Below are 22,243 nucleotides of genomic sequence, written 5' to 3' on the forward strand. Positions count from 1 at the left end.
CAAAGTTGACCTGTAGCACAGTTTCAGTATTTTCTAGAAGTCTTTAGCAGATCACTGATTATACATAGGGGCTGAATATGGGCAAATAATTTATTATGTAATTTATTTTTTGTTTGTAATTGTGCTTCTCTAACAAACTCCACTTTTAGGACCTCAGTGTAACTTAATGAAAGGATCGAGCACAATTAAATATTTAGCAATAGTTTTCATTATTATGAAATCAAAGGATGACTTTCCACGGGGCGTTCCTTTACCAGATACTTGATATAGTCCTGTTTTTCAGTAGTTAACACAATTGTCTTAGATCACATTTCTGCAAAGGCTTGCAGCACAGACTTTAACTAAGAAACCCTAAGAAGCTGTGTACAATTAACACAAGCTATTGTGTGTTGCATTAAGGCAACTCATTAAAAATAAATGGGCTGGTCAAACACCCAAACATGGTAAAAAAATGCACATGACTTTTCTTTTCTAAATCAAGGCAGTACCATGTTGTAGAAGCTATATACAATGCAGGGATGCCATAGTAAATAGATGGCACCACAACATGGCAATTCATGTTGTTTGCTTTACTGCACATTATGGTATCAATCATTGCTATAAATCAAAGATCCAAATGGACTTTCAAAATTTAGGACATTAGGCAGCAAAATTGTAATGTTTTCCTACAGAGTTGTGGTTTTGCTGTATTTGTACTTGTTTTTTAAGCATTTCTTACAGTAGTTTTGATATTGGGGGTATAAAATACCAAACCTTATAGTCATGCTGTTTGAGATTGTGAACAATAACTTTGTTTGTGTTCTTTTCTTACTATTTTCACACTTGTACACAGAGATAAATTGGTTGAGGTTTTTTCCTAATCTGCGTGCCCCTTTGGGGGGTTCATAGGGAATTGTGTATAGGTCCTCCAAGCCAACACCCAACCCTAGTTGTAAATGGTATCTTTTTTTTAACAATATCTATAATTATCTCTGTGTACAAGTGTGAAAATAGTAGGAAAAGAACACAAAGTTATTGTTCACAATCTGAAACAGCATGACTACTAGGTAAACTAAAATGACCTGACATTACTTTGTAAGCAAGTCCCTGCTTGTTAGAAAAACATGATATATCTGCTTTATATGCACAAGAATTATTCTCTAAATCAGTGGTCCCCAACCTTTTTGACAGCAGGGCCCGGAAACAGAATAAAATTTCCCCACGGCTCGGTATATGTACAGCTTACACTACTTTGCTATTCTCAGCAGGTCGGCCTCCTTTCAGCACACTAGCTGAGAATAGCAGGGTAGTGTAAGAAAGTTGGTGTGCTGTCAGCTGCCAGAGCTGCTGGGAATGGCAGAGAAGTGTAAGCCTTACATACATTTCTCTGCCATTCTCAGCAGCTCCTGTGTAAGCAGTATGAGGTGAGCCGCCCGCGCTCCCGCTGGTTGCACTCCCACTGTCACTAGCTTTAGACCAGTGTAAGGAGGGCTACCGCTGCTGGCAAAAAGTCAGATTACAGAACCCCTGATCAATATACTAATTCAAGTGGCTCAGAAACTACTCAATATGACAGGAGCTAGTATAGTTTTAAATAGGTGTACTTTAAAGTTGGGCTCCAAGCACAGATGAAAAACAAAGTAATTAGTTACAGATACATTTTCTATGCCACATTTTTAAAAGTTACCGGATTTTTGTTAAGGGAAATCTGTCTGCTCTGATGAATTTCAGCTCCTTTCTTATCTAATTTGCTAAAATCTGCTTACATCTAAGACTGCATACACATGTGCAATAATTGTCTCTTGTGTTCCTTTGCAACGACAAAAGACTGCACAATGCATGAATAAGTGCTGTACATACAGCACTGTTCAACTCCATGGAGAGGGGAGGGGGGAGAACAACGAAGAGGTACCCTGCTGCGCCAATCCCCCTTAACTTTTATTACGATCGTTCATCTTTAATCGTTTGTGGATCTGCCAGGATGTATCCATGAATGACGATCGTCGAGCGCTGTAAACATGCCAGATTCTCATCCAAGATCAGCCCCGAGGCGATTACCGAATGAGAATCATCTGACATGTGTACGTAGCCTAGGTCTTTTAAATCTAAAATCCTGCAGACATGCTAGTCAAGGTCTATATTGTTTTCTTGGGTTTTACAGATAACAATGAAACAATATTCTTTAAAAATGATCCTATCATTTTGCCTATACAATGTAATGGTTGTACATTTTGCTACAAAGGAGAAGTTCTATTACTGTCTTTAAAGGAGGAAGGAGGAGAGAAAAGTTCTCCCAAGGCGAGAATGGGGTAGGCAACCCTTTACAAAAGACATTGCCACATTGCCCTTCATGGACCAGGTGGTTACTTAAAGAGCATTTTATTACAAAATATGGAAATTCTCTTTAGTTCATCTTGTTTTCTTTATTTTATTAATGTGATTATCTATCTGTGAGACTGGAGTATAAAATTAAAATATGGCTTATTTATGAGTGGTTGTTGATTAGCTGAATGCTAAAATCAGGCTTTCAGTGGGATTGCCTGTTTTTGGTAATAGACAAAGGTGAGATCTCATCTAAGGGTAGGGGATCATTATCAGCAGGACCTCCTGGTAAAGACAGAGAGCAGGCTGCAAGAGTTACTACCTGTCTACCAGATGACGAAGAACTATAGAATCTGAACAGCTTTGTTACATTTATATTACTATATAGCACATCAGGGTTTAGTGCTTGGTAAACCTCTAAATAACATTTGAAAAGCATTCTTATTCATTTCTTCTGAAAAAAGTTGACAGGTGTACCGACTATTAGATACATATTCTTGCATTTTAGGACCAACAAAAAAGCTCACCGCAGCCCCAATGCCTGCTAAATGTCTATAAAACAAACTTAATATTTCTCATTTGTTCTATTTATGATAAAGAAATTTGCAATATTTTATAATTTTCTAAACAGGGAATTGCTGGTGGACTATTTACATTGATTGAAAAAAAATTGGTGAAAAATGTAATTTTGGATTAGAGTTGAGTGAATCTTGGGTAAAAAATGTAGACATAGACTCCTAAATCTACAGTGTGGTTTTATGTTAGCAGGCAGGGATAGTACTATTACCAAATAGTGTGGATATACATGTTTCATATACATTTACGCTTTTTTATTTCTTTTACTTTCTTTATAGTAATAATCATACCTTCCTATTTACTGACTACCAAAATAATCTTTCTAGTTTCATGTTTATCTATTTTGACTAGGTCGGGACCTTCATGGCTCCTCATCAGAAAGTGAAGATGAAGGCCTTGGTAAATATCATGAAGCAATGAGCCGGCTTCATGGCTCCCGGCCTGCTTCAGACAAGCAGCAAAATTACACGTGGGAAACCAGGCAGAAATATAGCCCGCTGTCTGCAGAGTACGATGGCTACAGCAGCGAGGTCTCTGCAGATGAAGGTAAGACATTTACAACACACATGGCCATACGTGTTTTTATTTGATCATGTTGTTTAACCACCTGAGCGATAAGCCCGACCTTGGTACGGGCTTCAAAAAGTTACAATTATCGATAAACCCGAACTTTTCTCACTGTATGAAAAAAAAATTTGGGTTTATCGATCATTTACCTGGTCCCGCTGCGATCATCCATCGTCGTGTTCCAGCGTCGTCCTCCAGCGTCGGGTGTCCTCTCCGGGAAGAAGAAGCCGGCCGGCTTTTTCTCCCTCCGTGCGTGTACGTCGGCGCGTACGATGACGTCGGCGCGTGTGCGGGAAATTCAAACTGAAACTCATTCAAACACATTTTGTATTGGATTGAATACAAACTCCTGTATCCAATCCAATACAAAATAATTCAAAATAAATACAAAGTATGTAATTGGTAAATTCAAACTCATTTTGTATTGGATTGGATACAGGAGTTTGTATTCAATCCAATACAAAATGAGAGTTTGAATTTTGTTCTCATTTTGTATTGGATTGAATACAAAGTCCTGTATCCAATCCAATACAAAATAATAGAAACTATATTTATGTGGTTTTGTCTATAGGTATGTGATGGACACTAGGGAGGTGTTTTAGAAAAATATATTACTATACAGTATACCGAATTATCGCATTTCCAGTATTTTTCATTTATTTATGTATTCTTGTTTAAGCTGATTTTTTGTGTCTTTTATTTAATTTTATTAAAAGTAATTTTTTTTTTACATCATTGTGTGTTTCAAACATTTTTTATATTCATGATATCTACTAGAACCCTGTTCGGACATATTTCTGTAAGTTACAGGTCTACAATTTAAAAAAAAAAATTTCATGAAAAACTGTAACGCTTTTGGAACAGAAATCTAGACCTCAGTGTAACGCCCAGGGGGTTAATCAACATGCATTGGTAAATCATAACAATGGTATAGCTATTGATGTACTTTTAGACCGCTGAGATTCTCTTGCAGCTTGTGTCTTCTTCCTCCCCTCAAGCACCAGTTCACTTTCTTAATGTGTGACCATCCCTTACAATATTTTTATATTCTACATTATATCATCATTTGCCATCATTTGGCAAAGTTTGATGGATGATGTTTACCATGCCCAAAGTTTGAAGGATTAAATATTTCACCTTTTATTCCATGGCAAAATTTAGAGGACAAAAAATAAATTAAAAAAGTAGTAATAATGTTTTCAGGAAGCACAACCAAAATACCTGCTGGTTGTACTATGGTTGGTAGGCAGGAATATTTCAGTTTTGGTGTTCTCCATTATCTCGAGGTATAGAATTACTAGCAGCATTCCAGGAAGGATTCCTGTAACCACCATTCAGATCCCTTGCCTTTAAAACCCCTTCAAATCCCCTGCCTTTAAAAACCCAGAGGTAGTAATTTTGTTGCTCTGGATCACATGGACATCTGACCATACACAGTAAAATTTGTGCTAACTCAAATCTAAGAAAACTCATCCCCACCTTTCCAATTGTGCTCTTGCTAAGTTAGATTATTCAGAGGGTGGTTTTACTGTACTTTTTAAACATGTACAGATATTCTTTTTTTCGTACTCTCTGGCTTAATAGGTTTAAATACACACACAGTGACTTTGTCAGTGGAAACAATCTTTTATGATCATTTCCAGTGACAGGTTAATCATACACCATGGCTGTGGGACAACTGCTGTACAGCACGACAATTCATCTCGGGCAATTATAATCCAACGTTTGTATGTGGCCTAAGACCCACCCACCCTCTCCATAGATCTGTACTTACCTCAATATCATCATTTCATCCTATTCTGTCCCTTGCAACCTACCATGGTAATTAGGGTGTTGTAAATGTCTTTTCTGCATGGGTTTTAATAATATTTTTGTTTATGATCCCTGTAGTTTTCCCTCTTTGAAGTATACAAATGCTAGGGCCAAGTTCTGTAATGTAGGAGTGAGGAAAGAACAGTCATATGTAAGCTCTGTGTTGCAAAGTTATTATTATTAGTATTATTATTAACAAACAGTATTTATATAGCGTCAACATATTACGCAGTACTGTAAATTAAATAGGGGTTGCAAATGACAGACAGACACAGACAATGACACAGGAGGAGCAGAGGACCCTGCCCCGAAGAGCTTACAATCTAGGAGGTGGGGAAGCAGCATACAATAAGAGGGGAGATATGGAATGTTGGGTGAGTAGTGAGGGTTTAGGAGACAGATAACGGGTAGGCGAGTTTGAAAAGATGCTTTTTGAGTGCCCAGAAAGTAGGAACAAGCTGAATTTGACATGGAAGACCATTTCAGAGAGTCTGTGCAGCTCTAGAAAAGTCTTGGAGTCGTGAATGTGATGAAGTTATGAGTGAAGTTATCAGCTCAGATGAAGTTATCAGCTCAGAAAGGTAAGTGAGACAAGAACTAGGAAGAGATTTGAAGGCAAAGCACAGAAGCTTGAATTTGATTCTAAGGTGAAATGGAAGCCGATGAAAAGAACTACAAAGAGAGGCAGCAGAAGAGGAGTGGTGGAAAGGATGGATGAGTCTGGTTGCACCGTTCATAATAGATTGCAGATGAGAGGGAAAGTTAAACTGGAATCTCGGACTGCCTAACTGGGCCAAGTGAAAGCACAGTAAAGGCAGTAAATGCTTTTAAAAATACTTTTAAAAAAAGTGAAACTGAAGAATCGTTTATTTTGTGAGAAAAGTACAGATTCACGCTAATTTCTATGAACCAAGAATACAGCAAGATAGAACAGTAAGGCCCTTTATCAAAGGCCCAAGTCTATGGGTATGTAAAACCTGCTTGAAACAGGTCAAAAAGAGTTTACCTGCATGCCCAATGCACCATTAATTTCTGAAGTGCAGTTTCTGTATTTTCTGAAGTGTCTTGAATTGTTCTGCTGACACAATCCCAAGCCAGCTGACACAAACCCCAATCCAGACCTCGTACATATGCTGTATATATTTTGTACATACTACTTAATCTGTTGTTTTATAATTAGCAGTTGCTTATAACGCTGTGCAGTACTTCTTTGTGTATATATGTCTACCTCCTGCTAAGACGACATCTGTCACTGGCAAATCAAAGAGGAAAAAGTTTAACCTTGGCAAATAAAAATGTAAAGAATTCTGCTTGGTTGGGGGGCGACACAGTTCCTTTCCTCCGTCTCGCTTACTGAATGGATATAATTAGATCATGGAGCTTTTTAGTTTCATTCCAGTTAATATGAAATGTGACAAAAAGGGAAAGCAACACTATGCTGCTTTAATTCAGTATGAGGATAGGGCTGTTTAAAATAGTTTGACATAAAATGTCCCCAAAGAAAAATGTACCTAACCAAACTGTGCAGAAGAAGCACAGTTTGGTTAGGTAAACACCTATAGCTGTCTGGAAGACTGTGCTTTTGCTGCTCTGCAAGTCTGCACATGTGTTCTGCTGCAGGACCTGATTGGCTGACAGCCCCACCACTATTACTATTACTCTTAATGTGTACTCTTTGCGTGTAATTGCAAGAAGCTAAGAAAGAATCAGGTAAAAAAAAAAAACATTACATATTCATATCTTTTATAAATGACTAGAATTAATCCATCATGAATTAAGAAGGGCCATCATTGCTAACTTTTGACATACTAGTTTTCCGACTCTTGACTGGCTTCAGTGGATTGACCAGTAGCAGGTATGTAATTATTGAAGGTACATGAAAAGTTCATAATATTTTCGTTCTGCAAAGTATTAAATTTGGTGAGTCAGCATACCAAAGAAGGAACCCAGACAGGAGCACATATCAACAATGGCAGTGAAAATATACTTCAAATGGCAAACTACTATACAAAAACAATAAGTTTTTCATTTTCAATAAGGTTTCATTTTCATAATTTTCTTTATCCAGCCTCCTCAGCAGGAACTAAAGTTCCAAGAACAGGCAAGTCATTATTGCAGAAAGAGACAGGTTCAAAAATCCCTCCTACCTGCCCAATCGCTCCAGGTATCTGTCAGAAAAGCTAAGCTGCCCATGCACAACCCAGGTTTCTTTGCCAAGGCAATCCTAACTTCCCCTGCACGTGATCGGAATGAATGAACTCTCATGTGCTTGCACGGGGGTTATGTCATCCCAGCCCGGCCAATGAAGATGGCCGAAGGTCGTCTACAGGAACAGAGGAAAGAATCCGATGGAGATGCCCTGCAACAGAACGGGAACAGGTTAGAATAGTACGCTGAATTCTGCTTTAAGGGCAGAGGTTTTTGATAATGAGGACCACTAGTTCCTGCTCCCTCTTTTTCTTGTAGTAATTAGCTCACCCTGGACTTTTCCTGGCCATAGATGCCTGTAGATTGTGACATAGGTACCTAAAAGTACTCCACTCTCAACAAGCAGACATCTCTAAGGTTGGTAAAAATGCCCACAGAAGGTAGAAAACAAAAAAATGAAGTAAAGGAGGTTTGGTTGGAAATTAGGGGTTCATCTCGGAGCTCAGTTCAAACACCATTTGGTAATTGGCTGCACTTTATTTAGAAATGTATTACCCACTAGGCATCTATGGAGCCCTCTAACTCAAATATTCCCTACTTTAGAATCCTCAACATTGCTCAAATTCTGAGTTCTGCTATGTTACCTTCCAACATGCCATCTTTAATAAGTTTAAGTAGCAACACATTGTAATTGCAGTTTATATAGTAAATGTTCTTTAGCAGTTGAGTTTTCGTTTAACGTACTTTCCAGCAGGGCTATACAAATCCCAGGCATTGAGTCTTTAATGCTCCCAAAACCCTGGCGCTTAACATTTTCAAACCTTATAACTGGAGGTGTGCTTCCTAGTTCATTAAAAGTGCTTGTTGGCTCAAAACAGTGTGTGAATACCTCCAATAAGCAATCCTTTCCAGATGAGAGGGTGAAGTTTTGGAGAATGTGCCAAGATTCATCCTAAAAATGTATGGCCTCATTTTGTCTATTTTCTGTTGAGACCCTCCAACCTCTGGAATTTGGGACAAACTTGGAAAGTGAGCAGCGGAGACATGTAAGGACATAAATTATATTCTCAACTCTTCCAGACTAGATTTATACAATCTGCTTTGTTATGGTAAGGCTCTGATGTGGGCAGGCTTGTTGACAGGCCAACAAATTGATTCAGCAATAGCGTTACATTTGTACAATTGGCAGTGTTTTGTTTTTTTTTGCAAATGGTTATTATATTTATTGATTTTTAAAATGTATACATCAAGACTATCAAAAGAGAACAGCATTTAAGATTTAGAATAACTGATTGAATCAGACAAAATAAGACAAAACATAACTAAACAGTAGTTATCGCAAGTCAACACAGTGAAAATTTACCCAATGTCTTCCCTATAAAATATAGATATTTACATTTCAGGATAAAATTTGACCACTTGCAGGGAGCCATTAAGGATCCATTGATCCCGAGGCATGTGTGAGCCTACTCTAAAGAGACCTGCCAGTGCTCAGTCTGCCTATTTAGGTTCACCACACATTAACACGCTCTTCATATCTTACATATTTAGCTTCATACACTCATACCTTCATTAAAAATGAGGCCATCTACCAGCAAATTGAAGCTTGGGAAATTATTATTATTATTAATAATAATAAACAGTATATATATATATATATATATATATATATATATATATATAGCATCAACATATTACACAGCACTGTACAATAAATAGGGGTTGCAAATGAAAGACAGAAACAGACAGTGACACAGGAGGGGAGAGGACCCTGCCCTGAGGAGCTTACAACCTAGGAGGTGGGGGAAGTATCACACAATAGGAGGGCAGATATGGAATGGTGGGAAGTAGTGAGAGTTTAAGAGACAGAAGAAGACGAGTAGGCAAGTTTGACAAGATGGTTTTTGAGTGCTCTTTTAAATGAGCAGAAAGTAGGAGCAAGCCAAATAGGATGAGGAAGACCATTCCAGAGAGCTGGGGCAGCCCTAGAAAAGTCTTAGAGCCATGCGTGTGATGAGGTTATAAGTCAGGAAGTCATTAGTAGCCCATTGGAGGAGTGCAGAAAGCGACTAGGGGAGTATTTTTCTATTAGGCCAGAAAGGTAAGTGGGACAAGAACTTTGGAGGGATTTGAAGGCAAAGCACAGGAGCTTGAATTTGATTCTAAAGTGAAATGGAAGCCAATGAGGAGAACTACAAGGAGATTAATATTATTATTATTAAACAGGATTTATATAGCGCCAACATATTACGCAGCGCTGTACATTAAATAGATGCAGCAGAGGCGGAGTGGTGGGAAGGATGGATAGGTCTGGTTGCAGCCTTTATAATAGATTGCAGAGAAGAGGGAGAGTATAACTGGAATCTCGGACTGCCTGACCAAGGCTCTTCAATTTTTAACATACTTTGTCCCAATGTAAGAATATATTTTTGGGAAGACAGAATCTGTTTTGCAGTTCCTAAGTTAGGCCTCTAGATGGCCATGTAAAGCTTTCATTTCACAAGCCCAAAGTTCTTGTTTCAACAGTTCTTGTTTTAGGCAGAAAACATCTAGGAGATCAACTATGTTTATGGACTTTGCTGTCAAATATACCAGTTGCATCTGGCTGTCAAACTGATCCCCTGTCTTAAATTGAAGATTCAGGACGGGCATACATATCAAAGTTCTGGCTTTACAGGTTGCATGTTTACTCCAAGTTTTTGATTCAGCATCGAAAGAAAAAAAAGCTCCGTTCACAATGCTGACACCCCAGGGTAACCTGACAGTTATTTCCAGTCGAGTCCAATGAAAATGAAAAATATGGGTTACACAAAGAAAAACAGAGAGCTTTAGACATTACACTTGTCAGATACTGTTTCACAGACATACAGTGCAGAAGCAGAAACACACAGGACTAGATCAAGCCTCAACTCCTAATTAAATTCTCTGCATTACTTACTTTGATGCAGTCAAGGTAAATATTATTGTAATAAATATATTACTTTAATTGCTGCAGCAAGAGTTATAACAGTTTGTGTTGACAGTATATTGGTGTTTCGAACATGCTCCCACATGACCTTGCCACTTATCCATTCAACCAATCAGGGAGCTAGAGTACTAGTGATTTGAGCTGTGTACAGGCGTGGGGGAACATGTCATATTTCAGGTGACCAGGTCACTGTGTTGTATACGGTCAAACTCTCCAACATGCTGGAAACACAGGTTATTTACCCCTTGCTGCAGTACTAAAATAAAAAAAACAAAAAACACATTACTCATTACTGTTATACATTCCTATGGTTCAATTAACGTGGAACTAAACCCACGATATTCACCTGTCCCTTTGCCTCTTAGGGCAATCTTCTTCCTTCTATTTCGCTAGATGATCTTCAACCATCTAGATTGGCCGGGCTGGAATGACATAACTCCTGTACTGGTATGCGGGAGTTCATCCATTCCCGCCATGCGCAGAGGAAGTCGGGAATTTACCAGGTGTCTTGCTCATGCGCAGCTCAGCCTTTTCCTAAAGCGATCAGGCAAGTGGAGGGATTGTTGCACATATTTTTTATGTGGAAGAAGCAAGAGCAGCGTATAGCTCCCTCTTTGTCTAGAGGTCTCCTTTAAGGAGAAATATGCACTCAAAATTGTCTATTATTAAGAAAGCAATTCCACTTGCACATACAGCTTAAAGAATACTTTGTATACCTTATTATCATCTTAGTGAATGACTGTCAATCACACAGCGATGAAATCTACTAAAAGCCATTTCACTCCAAATTCCTTTGTAGCCTTGAATAACAGCTACAGTCTTCGGTGTAATGTGTTATTTTATATGTATTATTTGTACAGTTTTAGCACTTTGTACTGTTCATATCTCACCATTTTAGTCAATGAAAGTTACCTTTTTTTTTTAAATCTTCTATGTGTCATAAGAAGGAAACACAATGCTTAGGTTTTACAAACTGAACATTGTAATTTTCTTTAAAAGTTAGAAGAAAAAATTGCTCAACTTTTTGTATTACAAGATGAAAGGTAAATTTTAGTGATGGCTAAAGTTGTTATTATAAACACACACAAATCAAATGGGAATCATTTACTAATGACAAGTGAAAATTATGTTCTAATGGAAAGTCCAAGAGATGTTTTTTTCTATATTAAAGGGAATGAAAAAAATATTCATGTGATTTTTACATAGCAAGTTACATAGTAAGTCAAGTTAAAAAAGGACACAAGTCCATCAACTTCAACCACCAGGAAATAAACATATCCCAGATATAAAATCCTATGGACATAGTTAATCCAGAGGAAGGCTAAAAATTAACCCTGGTACAATTTGCTCCAACAGGGAAAAAATTTCGTTTCTGTTTCAATGAGGCAATCGGAAGTTCCCTGGATTAACAGTCTTTGTTGATCCTAAGAACAACCTGGATATATAAGAATTTTTTTTTTCCTTTTTATAGATATAGAAAGAAACACCCTGATTACTGTTTATTGTAGTAAAGTCTGTTTCCCTGATATATATATAGTTTCATACATCACCTTTTGTACTTAAAGCCAACGGGCAAGTGACTTTATAGGCATCTAAATGCCAGTCATCAAACTAATATAAAATATTCACAAATAATATTGAAAAAGTAATATAAAAATATTAGTATTACATAAAATGTATACAAAAATTGTCATAGCAAACTCTTCTTGTTAATGCCAATTTTTTAGACTTGCGTTTCACAAACATTAGGGTCAGCTTCATCAGGCGTGTTTTGAGATTTGTAGCCTGTGTCATTAAATATTCCATGTATAAAGAGACATTACAAAATACTATTTAGATAACAAATTAGGAAGTATAAATACAGTATTTGTTTGTGACAAAATGAGTAATTCATCAAAAATGATGAATAACTCAAATGGGGTGCATGAGTCTAATGAGTATATATATAAATAATCATAAAAACATGCTTGGAAGGCGGAACAGGGCAGATCACCAAAGACTTGTATTTTAGGAGAGGACTAAGATAACCCAATCCCCAAATCTAAATGTAAGGCCCCGGTCAGCACCAGTACTCACCAGACACCAGTCCCCCAATCTTCACTGTAGTCTTCATCTTTAATAAGCCACCACGTCTCCCACGACTCGGTTTCCCTCAGGACATACTATGCAAGGGATAGTGTCTGGGGATGGGCTGGCAGCAGACCAGTAGGCCACAGATAAACAGTACAAGAATACCAGGTGATCCAGAATAAAAGCCAAGGTTAAACCCTATAATCAGTCCATCAAGCAAGGTAGCAAGGGAGTAGGCACAGTCAGAGTCGGGGTCACAGGCAGAGGTCAGTTCAGACTGAGTTCAATGAAATGTCAGGCAACAGGCAAAAGTCAGCAACAGAAAATGGAAACTCTCCAGCACAGATTAGCCCAGCTAATGCTACAATAGGCACTGGGTACTGGGAGTGGGGAGGCTATAAAGTCTCAGCAGCCAATGGCCTTGCAGGACTGAGTCAGGAACTAATTTGCCTCTAAAATCCCCTTAAGCTGTGCACAGCCTCACAAAGTGGTGCTGGGGATGCCGAAAAAATAAGATTGCTAAAGGAAAGCAGGGGCTGCTGCTATCTCAGTTCTCTTGGCTGCAAATGGCATCGCTGGACAGATTAAACTGTGTTTTATACTGCGATGGTGCACAGCAGGGAATCACCAGACAGATAAACATCTCCTAAAACAAAAACTTAAAAGTTTCCAGAATCAAAGTCACATGAGCTTAAAAATTAGGGAAATAGGTTTACCAGAAGCAATAGGCTATTATATAAAGTCTCAGAAATTATGTTTTACCATTAATATATGGCAAATATTCACTTGGTAATACATCTAATATTTGCAAAAATAGGGCTGTGTATACTGTATGTATCCATACAGAATGTTTGTAGACTTAATGATGTAAGCCTTAGGCTACAAACACACGTCAAATTTTCGTCCTATAATTGCCTCAGGGCTGATATCGGCTGAGAATCCAGTAGGTATACAGTGCTCGTTGTTCATGGATCCATCCTGGCAGATCCAGGAACAACAAACAACCGTACTGGAAGTGAAGGGGAGAGAGCGCAGCGGGGTGCCACACCGTCATTCTCCCCTCTTCCCTCTCGATAGAGCAGAAGGGTGCTGAATGTACAGAGCTTGTTCATGCATCGTTCAGTCCTTTGTCATTGGAAAGGATTGTATAAGATCCTTTCCAACGACAATTATTGAACGTGTGTTCGCAGCCTTACCCAGTGGTCTTTTGCTAAACAACTAACTACTAGCTAGGATCTTCTTTAGGTAGTAGGTTACTGCAAATATATTACATGCTGAATTCATTCAGCTTCACTGCAAGAAAAGTCGCTTCCTCAGAATTAGTATATTGGCATGAGTTATCAAATTACCACTCTAGTCAGTCCTTATTTTTCATGGTGTTTTACCCATTGGACCCTTCAGAGCTCACCGAGGTTTAATTCTCTTTTATCAAGCTGCGTACATGAACATATGTAACATATACATTTCCCGCTGTACTCGTGCAGTTTTAAATTGCATGGTGGTCCCATGTAACCAGGATATGATTACAGCATGCAGAAGACTTAAGGAAAATAATAAAAAAAAAAACATTAAATATATTTCAATTACTGTTTCCAGCCAAGCTTTTACTACTTACGTGTTACAACATTGATATACAGTTATGCCAAGTCTGAGAGACGTTACTTGAAATCAGTCATTTTATGCCAAACATCAATTCATCCATCGGGCTTATAATACTGTAATAGCTTCCCAGCAGCTGCAGTTTTCAGGTAACGGTGTTATTTAAAGATTCAGTTGAATAATGATGCAGCTTTTCCGGGTCTCATACAGGGAAGAACATGAGAAGTGCGGGGACGATATGAAAATAGAAGCTGCTGCCTATAGCAACCATCAGAATCCTGCTGTGTGTAGTGCAGGTTAGACATACTTTAGCCGACACTACAACAAAGATTTCTATAGTTACAAATCATAGAAATACAAACTGCAAGGATTATCAGCACAAATTAGCATCTTTGTGTATTTAATGCAATCAGTTTTATTTTTTTTTAGAATTGTGGACCATCGCTACCTTAGGCTTAGTATCTCCATGATCTCTGGTTTGTATGTCCATTTATGTTCTCTGGAAATGACATTGTTTTGTGGGAAAGCACAAAAATATTGGAAACAGTATTGTCACATGTATTGTATACTTGTTTACCCCATCGAATGGAGAGTTTTTAAAGATTTAAGTATAGCATATAGCAAAATGCATTTTATGGCTATTTGACTACTTTTATTTATTAAAGTGTCAAAGTAACACAGGGCACGCAGGGCAGGGGTTGTGTAGCATGACAACAGATACAGAGGGACCTGTTGTCTGCTCACTTATAGACTTTAACATGTTCAGCTTATACACACCCTGGGACCCGTCACATGTATAGGAGAGGAGTAAAGAAAAAATGAATGGATTATAAATTCAGGAGAGGAGTGTCGAGGATATGACAATGGGTGATATATGCTGAGAAAGAGTGCAGAGGGTATGACAGTGGGTTAAATTTTCAGAACAGAAGAGCAATGGATATGACAGTGAACTATCTTTGCAAAAGAGGAGAGCAGAGGATATGATAGTGAGTGATATATACAGAAGAGGTGTGCAGAGGATATAAAAGTATAGGATATATACAGAAGAAGTGTGTGGAGGATATGACAGTATGGGATATATACAGAAGAGGGGTGCAGAGGACATGACAGTATAGAAAATATACAGAAGAGATGTGCAGATGATATACCAGTATAGGAAGGAGTGTGCAGTGGATATAACAGTATAGGATATATACAGAAGAGGTGTGCAGAGAATATTACAGTATGGGATATATACAGAAGAGGTGTGCAGAGGATTTGACAGTATAGAAAGAAGTGTGCAGTGGATATACCAGTATAGGATATATACAAAAGAGGTGTGCAGAGGATATGATAGTATGGGATATATACAGAAGAGTTGTGCAGAGAATATGACAGTATGGGTTATATACAAAAGAGGTGTGCAGAAGATATGACAGTATATGATATATACAGAAGAGGTGTGCAGAGGATATGACAGTATGAAATACCGTGTTTCCCCGAAAATTAGACCTACCTCGAAAAAAAACCCTAGCATGCTTATCATGCAAGGGGGAAATGTAAGCCCTACCCTGAAAATAAGCCCTATCGGCAGCTTCTTTGTGCAACAGAGCAGCCATTGCAGCAGACTTCGGAGAGTGCGGTCATGTGGTACCCTGCAGCGGAGGGATACCAAGAGAAGAGGACCGAAGCAGCCGGGACGCAAACCGCGGGATTGGAGTATGGTATCAGTAGTAGGGATGGGTGAGCGAGTTTTTAAAACTCGATCTCGCGCCTAATTTGACTGTTCTCACTTACCAAATTTTAAGCGAGAACTCACTTCTTGAGTTGAAATAGCTTGAAAAGTATACTCACAAATACTTACAAACATTTGCATAGGCAGTGCAACAAGCAACTCCAATTCTATAGTAAATTCTGAACAATGCATGTATTGTAAATAAAAAATATGAAGCAATGCTTGCATCTGTATCAGTCTGCAGAAAAAGCATAAAAATCGATTTAATAAAGCTCCCCAAGACTGGAGAAAATATACTATGATGGGAGAACCTGGTTTATCCATCAAACCTAGAATGGATCTGGTCCAGTACTAAATCATTTTGTCAACTAACAGCTAATGATTTAAAAAAAATTATTCCAGGATTTCCATTCCCAAAACTTTAATAAATTAGACCCATCCTGTCAACTTTTAACCATTGTTAAACTGCTTGAAAAAAACACTCTACCTTAGCATCGTTATTCTGCTTCTCACTCTATCCTGTGCCACGACCTTTCAAAGTTAGATCCCATTTTTCAGGAATCTGCTCTAGGTTACCAAATTTTTCATGCTTGTGAAGTTTTGCCTCGGGAAAGTGGTAGCTTTCTCAGGAGCCCCCTTGAGGACCACTGCTGTAGTACAAGTGACTGCACTGCTCGATCCCGAAGCAGGTTTGAACCTTCCATTATACGTTTTTGCATCAGCATAGTATGAGTAGGGCATATAATAAAGGTGTTTAGAGACCATGGTTCTGATTTAGTAAAGCTCTCCCAGGCTGGAGAGGATAAACTTTCATCAGTAAAACTGGGTGATCCAGCAAACCTGGAATGGATCTGGTTCAGGATTCAAAACATTTTCTAGCAAAGAGCAAATGACTTTAACGAAATCCATTCCAGGTTTTCTGGATCCCTCAGCTTCACTGAAAGTGTATCCTGTCCAGCCTTTTGGAGCTTTAATAAATCAGGCCCCAAATCTCTATTAGACCCTAATAAAGAAATTCTCCATCACTTTCTCTAATGTCACCATGATAGAAAGCAAACTGAAAATCCCCAACAGAGACTCTCTGTCAGGCTCTTATTGCTGTCTTTCCCATTTTAAAGGTTTTTCTCATTCCCTGTTTGGTCGCCAAGGCGGGACACAATCATAAGTATCCCGGATTGGGGCACAGACAACATTGCAGATGTTTCCAACACTTTCACCACCATTCAAAAATAAATTACAGAACTAGGTAGTAATAGCAGAAAAAGTAATAGAATTTAAATATAGGTGCAATATATTCCTTAAAGATATGATTACTAAAAGATATAGTATAGGAATGTTTTGATCCAGAAGTTGTAAAATGATTACCTTGATTTAACTTGATGGATGTATCGTAGACTGGATGTATAGCAGTTGTCAAACTGCAGAACAGTTTTCCACTTTTTAATACATTATTCTTTTAATAAAGGATTTTTTTCTTTATTATAAGCGTACATTGATAAAGATTAGAATAAAGAATGATTTTAAGAGAAAAAAAATCCCTAATTTACACGTTTGACTCTATGTTTTGTAACTTTGGTACGGACTTGTGATTGTCGTTGATTTAGACTTAACCCTAGTGAGAATGTTTGATTTATTGTGATTTGCCTTCTTTTTGTTTGTGGAATCTTGAGGTGGACCAGCGTGCCAATCATGTTATCCCATTTTAATGTTTAACAGCTGGAGTCTTTGACACATTTAGTATCAATGCATTTATTGACACTTAAATGACACCAGCGAGGCAAGCTGTTGTCTTGGCTTCAGTGATTCTTGTTGCAAGTTTTCTCAAAGGCAAAATTAAAGTTTTTCTGTTCTTCAAAGTTGTGAAAAAATAAAGCTGAAGACTGAAACTCATGTAAATGTTACTTGATGTATCAGGCACTGAATCACTGAAGGTGGACCTGAATTCATGACCTAAAGATTGTTTATGGTATAGAGAACTTCTAGATAGGATAACTTTGTTTAGTCAGTACCCGAAAAATGTAACTTTTTCTCCTGGAAATTCTCTGCAAAAATAACAGGTAACTTCATACTGGAGCTATGCAGTTGCCTATATGTTTAAATACCCTGGCAGAATTTGTGAAATATTGGTCTTTGACTGGAAAATAAAGTAAAATGTATAGTACAGTAAAGTAATCATGCAGAAAGAAAAATATTTTTTAGAGAGTGTGCTCAGATGAAGCAATTTATTATCACACACCGTATATACTCCAGATTTACCCCCTCAAAATGGCACTAAAAGAACCTTGGTTTATACTCAGGTCATACCAGTAGATGGCACTGTGTCCCCATGTAAAGTATATAACAAACTCCTACCATTAGAGACATGTACAGTACTTTGTCCCCTGCTTTCCTGTATTTTGGCACAGCATGCAGAGTTCAGTTAATAGTTGTAGAGATGCCACCACAGCCACCCTCCATTGATATGAGCATTGATATAAAACAGCATAAAGCCTTCCTGTGCCAAGCTTGTTGTGTTATTTGCACCAAAAATGTCCCCAGTTTTAACTAGCCTCTGGGGCAATTTTTATTCATAAGCGGTATCTTTTTGAAATAGTGTATATGTATTTATGATAATATCTGGTGATTTTGCCATAAAGGTCCATATTTAGGCACTTTTTATTCCCTGTTATACGCGTTGAAAATAAAAGTCGCAGTGCTGACAAACATTGTGCAGGCAAGGTTTTGCATTAGCAAGCTTTATGACTAGATGCTACTGGAGCTCCATGGATGTAGAGAGGATGTAGCAGGAAAATGCAAACAATATAAATCATTCCTAAAATAATGTATTATGTTGTAATTACTTATTATCCCTCCCTAGCTGACATGCAAAAAGGGAATGTAGCGGGTTATGTTATTTATCTACATACTCTGTGCTTTGAAAAGTACCTCTTGTCTATATTTAATAGTTGGGGGCCCATAATGCTCCAGTGGGCCTAATTTGTTAAAGCTTTGGTAAACCAAGGCTGTAGAGGATACACTTTCATCAGTGAAGTTAGGTGATCCAGGAAACCTGGGATGGATTTCTACAAAGTTATTACCTGTTTGCTAGCAAATGTTTTGAATCCTGGACTAGATCCATTCCAGGTTTGCTGGATCACCGAACTTCACTGATGGAAGTGTATCCTCTCCAGCCTTGAAGAGCTTTCATAAATCAGGGTCTGTGAGATAAAAGTTAATAATTCACTAATTTTATGTGAATTGCAATCAGGAAATCTCCATATACCTCTCTGGGATTTTAAAAAGTGCAATCCCTGCAAGCTCCTTTTAGTTATAGCTGAAGCTTTACTGTTTTGCAGCAGTGTGCACCCATAAGAAATCTTTGGGGGAACGTGTAGCTTTTTTTTTTTTACTTATTACTGTTGATAGGCATTGTCTTAAAAACATCTGCTTAGGCTAGGTTCACACTTGCAATGTCCCATAATCAGCTCAGGGCTGATATCGGACGAGAATCTGGCGTGTGTACAGTGCACGTCATCCATCGCCTGAACGACCGTCCTGGCGGATCAGATCCATGGACGATAGACGACGAACGATCTTATAGGAAGTGAAGGGTGAGAGCGCGCAGCTGGGTGTCGCTCCGTCGTTCTCCCCTCCCTTTTGCATAGAGCAGAATGGTTCTGTATGTACAGCACTCGTTCATGCATCATGCAGTCGTTATTCGTTGGAAAAGTTTGTGAAAGATCCTTTCCAACGACAATTATTGCACATGTGTATGCAGACTTAAATCTGAGGTTGATTTTCCAGAAACTGTTTACCTAGCAAAATGAAAATTCTACTAAATACTAGAATGATGTATTCACATTAATTACCCAATTATTAAGGGAAATAAAAAAAAAATCAGGATTTTTGCTTGTCCATGATTGGATGATTGAATTGAGCTTCATTCATCTAATCTAGTAAAATAGGTAAAAATTAACTTTGCCAAGTAAATTAGCTAATCATCCCAAATGGTTTCATATGCAATGACAGCAACAAATAACACATTGATCATTATGGAGAAAAAAATGTTTAGAGTATATATACATTTATGAAGTTTCTGTGCCTCTTAAAGTATGAACATTGACATGTTTGAATATTTTAGTTTTCCCAGTAGCTGCTGTGTGTGTTTGATGCATTATAAAAGATAACAGACTCCTGGTGGTTTTCCAACATACAGCATCCCTAAAATTCTTTAAATTCTACATGAAGCTGTAAATCTTTGAAATAACCTAGACCTCCCCAAATTAATTAATCTATATTCACTGCAATGGCGAGCTGTATTTATTTGTAGCTCCCAGTTTAAGCTGGCCACAAATGTTACTATCTGTACAATACTATGTATCCTCCCCAATATATTGACCAGTGATAGATCCTACCAACACATTCAATTTAATACTAGTCAGGTAGCTTCATTTTATGCATAGTATTAAGTAACACTAAAGAAGATTGAAATGTGTCACCATCTTTATTGCCCCTTAATCTGTTTTGTGTTTAATATATAAAGCATAATGATAATGATGACAAAATGGAAACCCACCAAACTTCCATGACCTCTGTTTCTTCACCCAGCTAGTATAATATTGAATGGAAGGCACAGACTCCATATCTGTTTCTGTGTCCAATGTATATTGCCAGATCTTCTTGGTAACAGAATGGGTGCACTATGACTATGAGATTTTAAATTGGACCTTCAAAGGCAGTAGGAGTCTGCATAGGTGAATTCCTCAATATTTTTCAATATATTTGAAAAATGCTCTCTCTGGAAATAAATAAGTAACTAATGAACTCGAGTAATGGCATTAGTTTGCTTCAAGAAGGACACAGCATATCTTCAGTCTTCTCTCCCTCGGTGATTAGACTGCAATGGTGAACTTTGAAGAAATCACTAGGCTGTATCAACGAAGAACTGCACAGGTGCAAGAAATGACATGGATGTGTCATCTTGAAGCCATTATCTCAGTCCAGAAAGTAAATTCCAACCCTGGATTATGGAAGCTGGTACCGTCCTTCTGGAAGGAAATGCTATTTAAGGTATAGTCAGGAGGAATACTGCCATCTCAGTGGAAGTGTTAAACTACTACGAGATAGAGTTAATTGACAAGAGTCATGCAATGTCTCTTTTGCTAAAAAAAATTATGTTTTTATTTTTTTTGTTTTATCTATACACTGTACGGTGCCTACAATGTGGCTTTATGTGTGGGATTACATGCACATGAGTTACATCGTCAGTAGACATGCAATGGCTGAAGAAGATCGCAGTCTTCTTGGAAGTTGGTAGCAAACATGGTGCCATTGACTTTTCTGACATACAGATAAGGGCAATGGATGTGAACTTTACTCTGAACATACACTTATCCATAAACCTGAAAAAATATTGCTAGATCAATTTTTAGTCTACTTTACTCATACAAATTAACCTTTAGAACAGAATCCCTTAACCCTGCAAACTGATAGACAAAGGCAGTAAAATGAACATTTACATTTTGTTCCAGGGTATTTTATACAGATTGCTCAGCAGGGACTTCTGAGTGTTTACTGAAGCAAGACATTCCTTACTTATCCTGCTGGCTGGTCCTTTTTTTTTTTTTTTACTACCTATGCGTTTATATTCAGACACTCAACAACAATAAATAAGTGCAGCGATTAAACAGACAGTAGGAGAGTAAACCATCTCTACTGTTACCATTTCAAATAATTACATCATTTTCTGTTCTGGTACAAGGGTCTTTTTGAGCCAAAGTGGAGTAAAATGACTTGAGCTGGTGGGTGTACCGACAAGTGCAATAACCTATTACTCTCCATGGTAACTCTCCTGATATCTATCTGTGTATGTATCTATCCATCTGCCTATGTGTTATGCTGACAGTTTGTGAACCAAATATAATTCTAATATTAACACTGTACATGGTTTATCATCCATTAATATTGACTTTACAGCATTACCACAATTTTTTAAATTATAGATAAATCTAGAGGTTCATGTAGCAATTACCTTTGATTAGTTTTTACAATGATTTTCAAATTGTAGACTTTAAAGTGAACCTGAGCACAAATTGTGCACATTAAAGTGGCTTCCATGTAGTAATCAACCAATAAAAGCATTTTAAAAAAAGCAATGTCTGACCTCTGGATTTATGAGGATTGTGGGATAAGTGAATTACGTTATTTAAATATTTGTTCTTTTCCTATTACCATATGTTGCACCACAGTTCTGGCAGGCTGGCAGCCTTTTATTGTAATCAATAAACAAGTTTCTAAGTTGATAGAAACCTACTTAAATCCGACTCTAGAGTTTTTGTTGTAATCTTTTTTTAGATTCAGAAGTCCGTTAGGAATGTGTAATTGGTTTACATGGTCTTGGCATAGGTGCAAGTTGAACTAAATTTCACCTTTAAAATTTGGCATCAGACAGAGCTTTGTTGCAGAAAAGGACATGTGATGTCCCGCCTGCAATAACTATTCTTACCTGC

General features: G+C 37.8%; 1 protein-coding gene across 3 annotated transcripts in view; it reads left to right on the forward strand.

Moving 5' to 3' along the window:
- SYT14 (synaptotagmin 14) overlaps positions 1-22,243 on the forward strand; it is a 77,361-nt gene that overhangs the window by 6,140 nt on the left and 48,978 nt on the right. For 2 of the 3 annotated variants that reach the window (XM_072409808.1, XM_072409810.1), the window contains exon 2: positions 3,229-3,423. In XM_072409808.1, the coding sequence (XP_072265909.1) occupies positions 3,229-3,423 (195 nt within the window). Of the gene's footprint in view, positions 1-3,203; positions 3,424-22,243 lie in introns of all 3 variants that reach the window. The other variant, XM_072409811.1, reaches the window with a different exon arrangement.

Source organism: Pyxicephalus adspersus, chromosome 4, assembly GCF_032062135.1.
Source record: "Pyxicephalus adspersus chromosome 4, UCB_Pads_2.0, whole genome shotgun sequence".
In the NCBI taxonomy this organism is placed as follows: domain Eukaryota; kingdom Metazoa; phylum Chordata; class Amphibia; order Anura; family Pyxicephalidae; genus Pyxicephalus; species Pyxicephalus adspersus.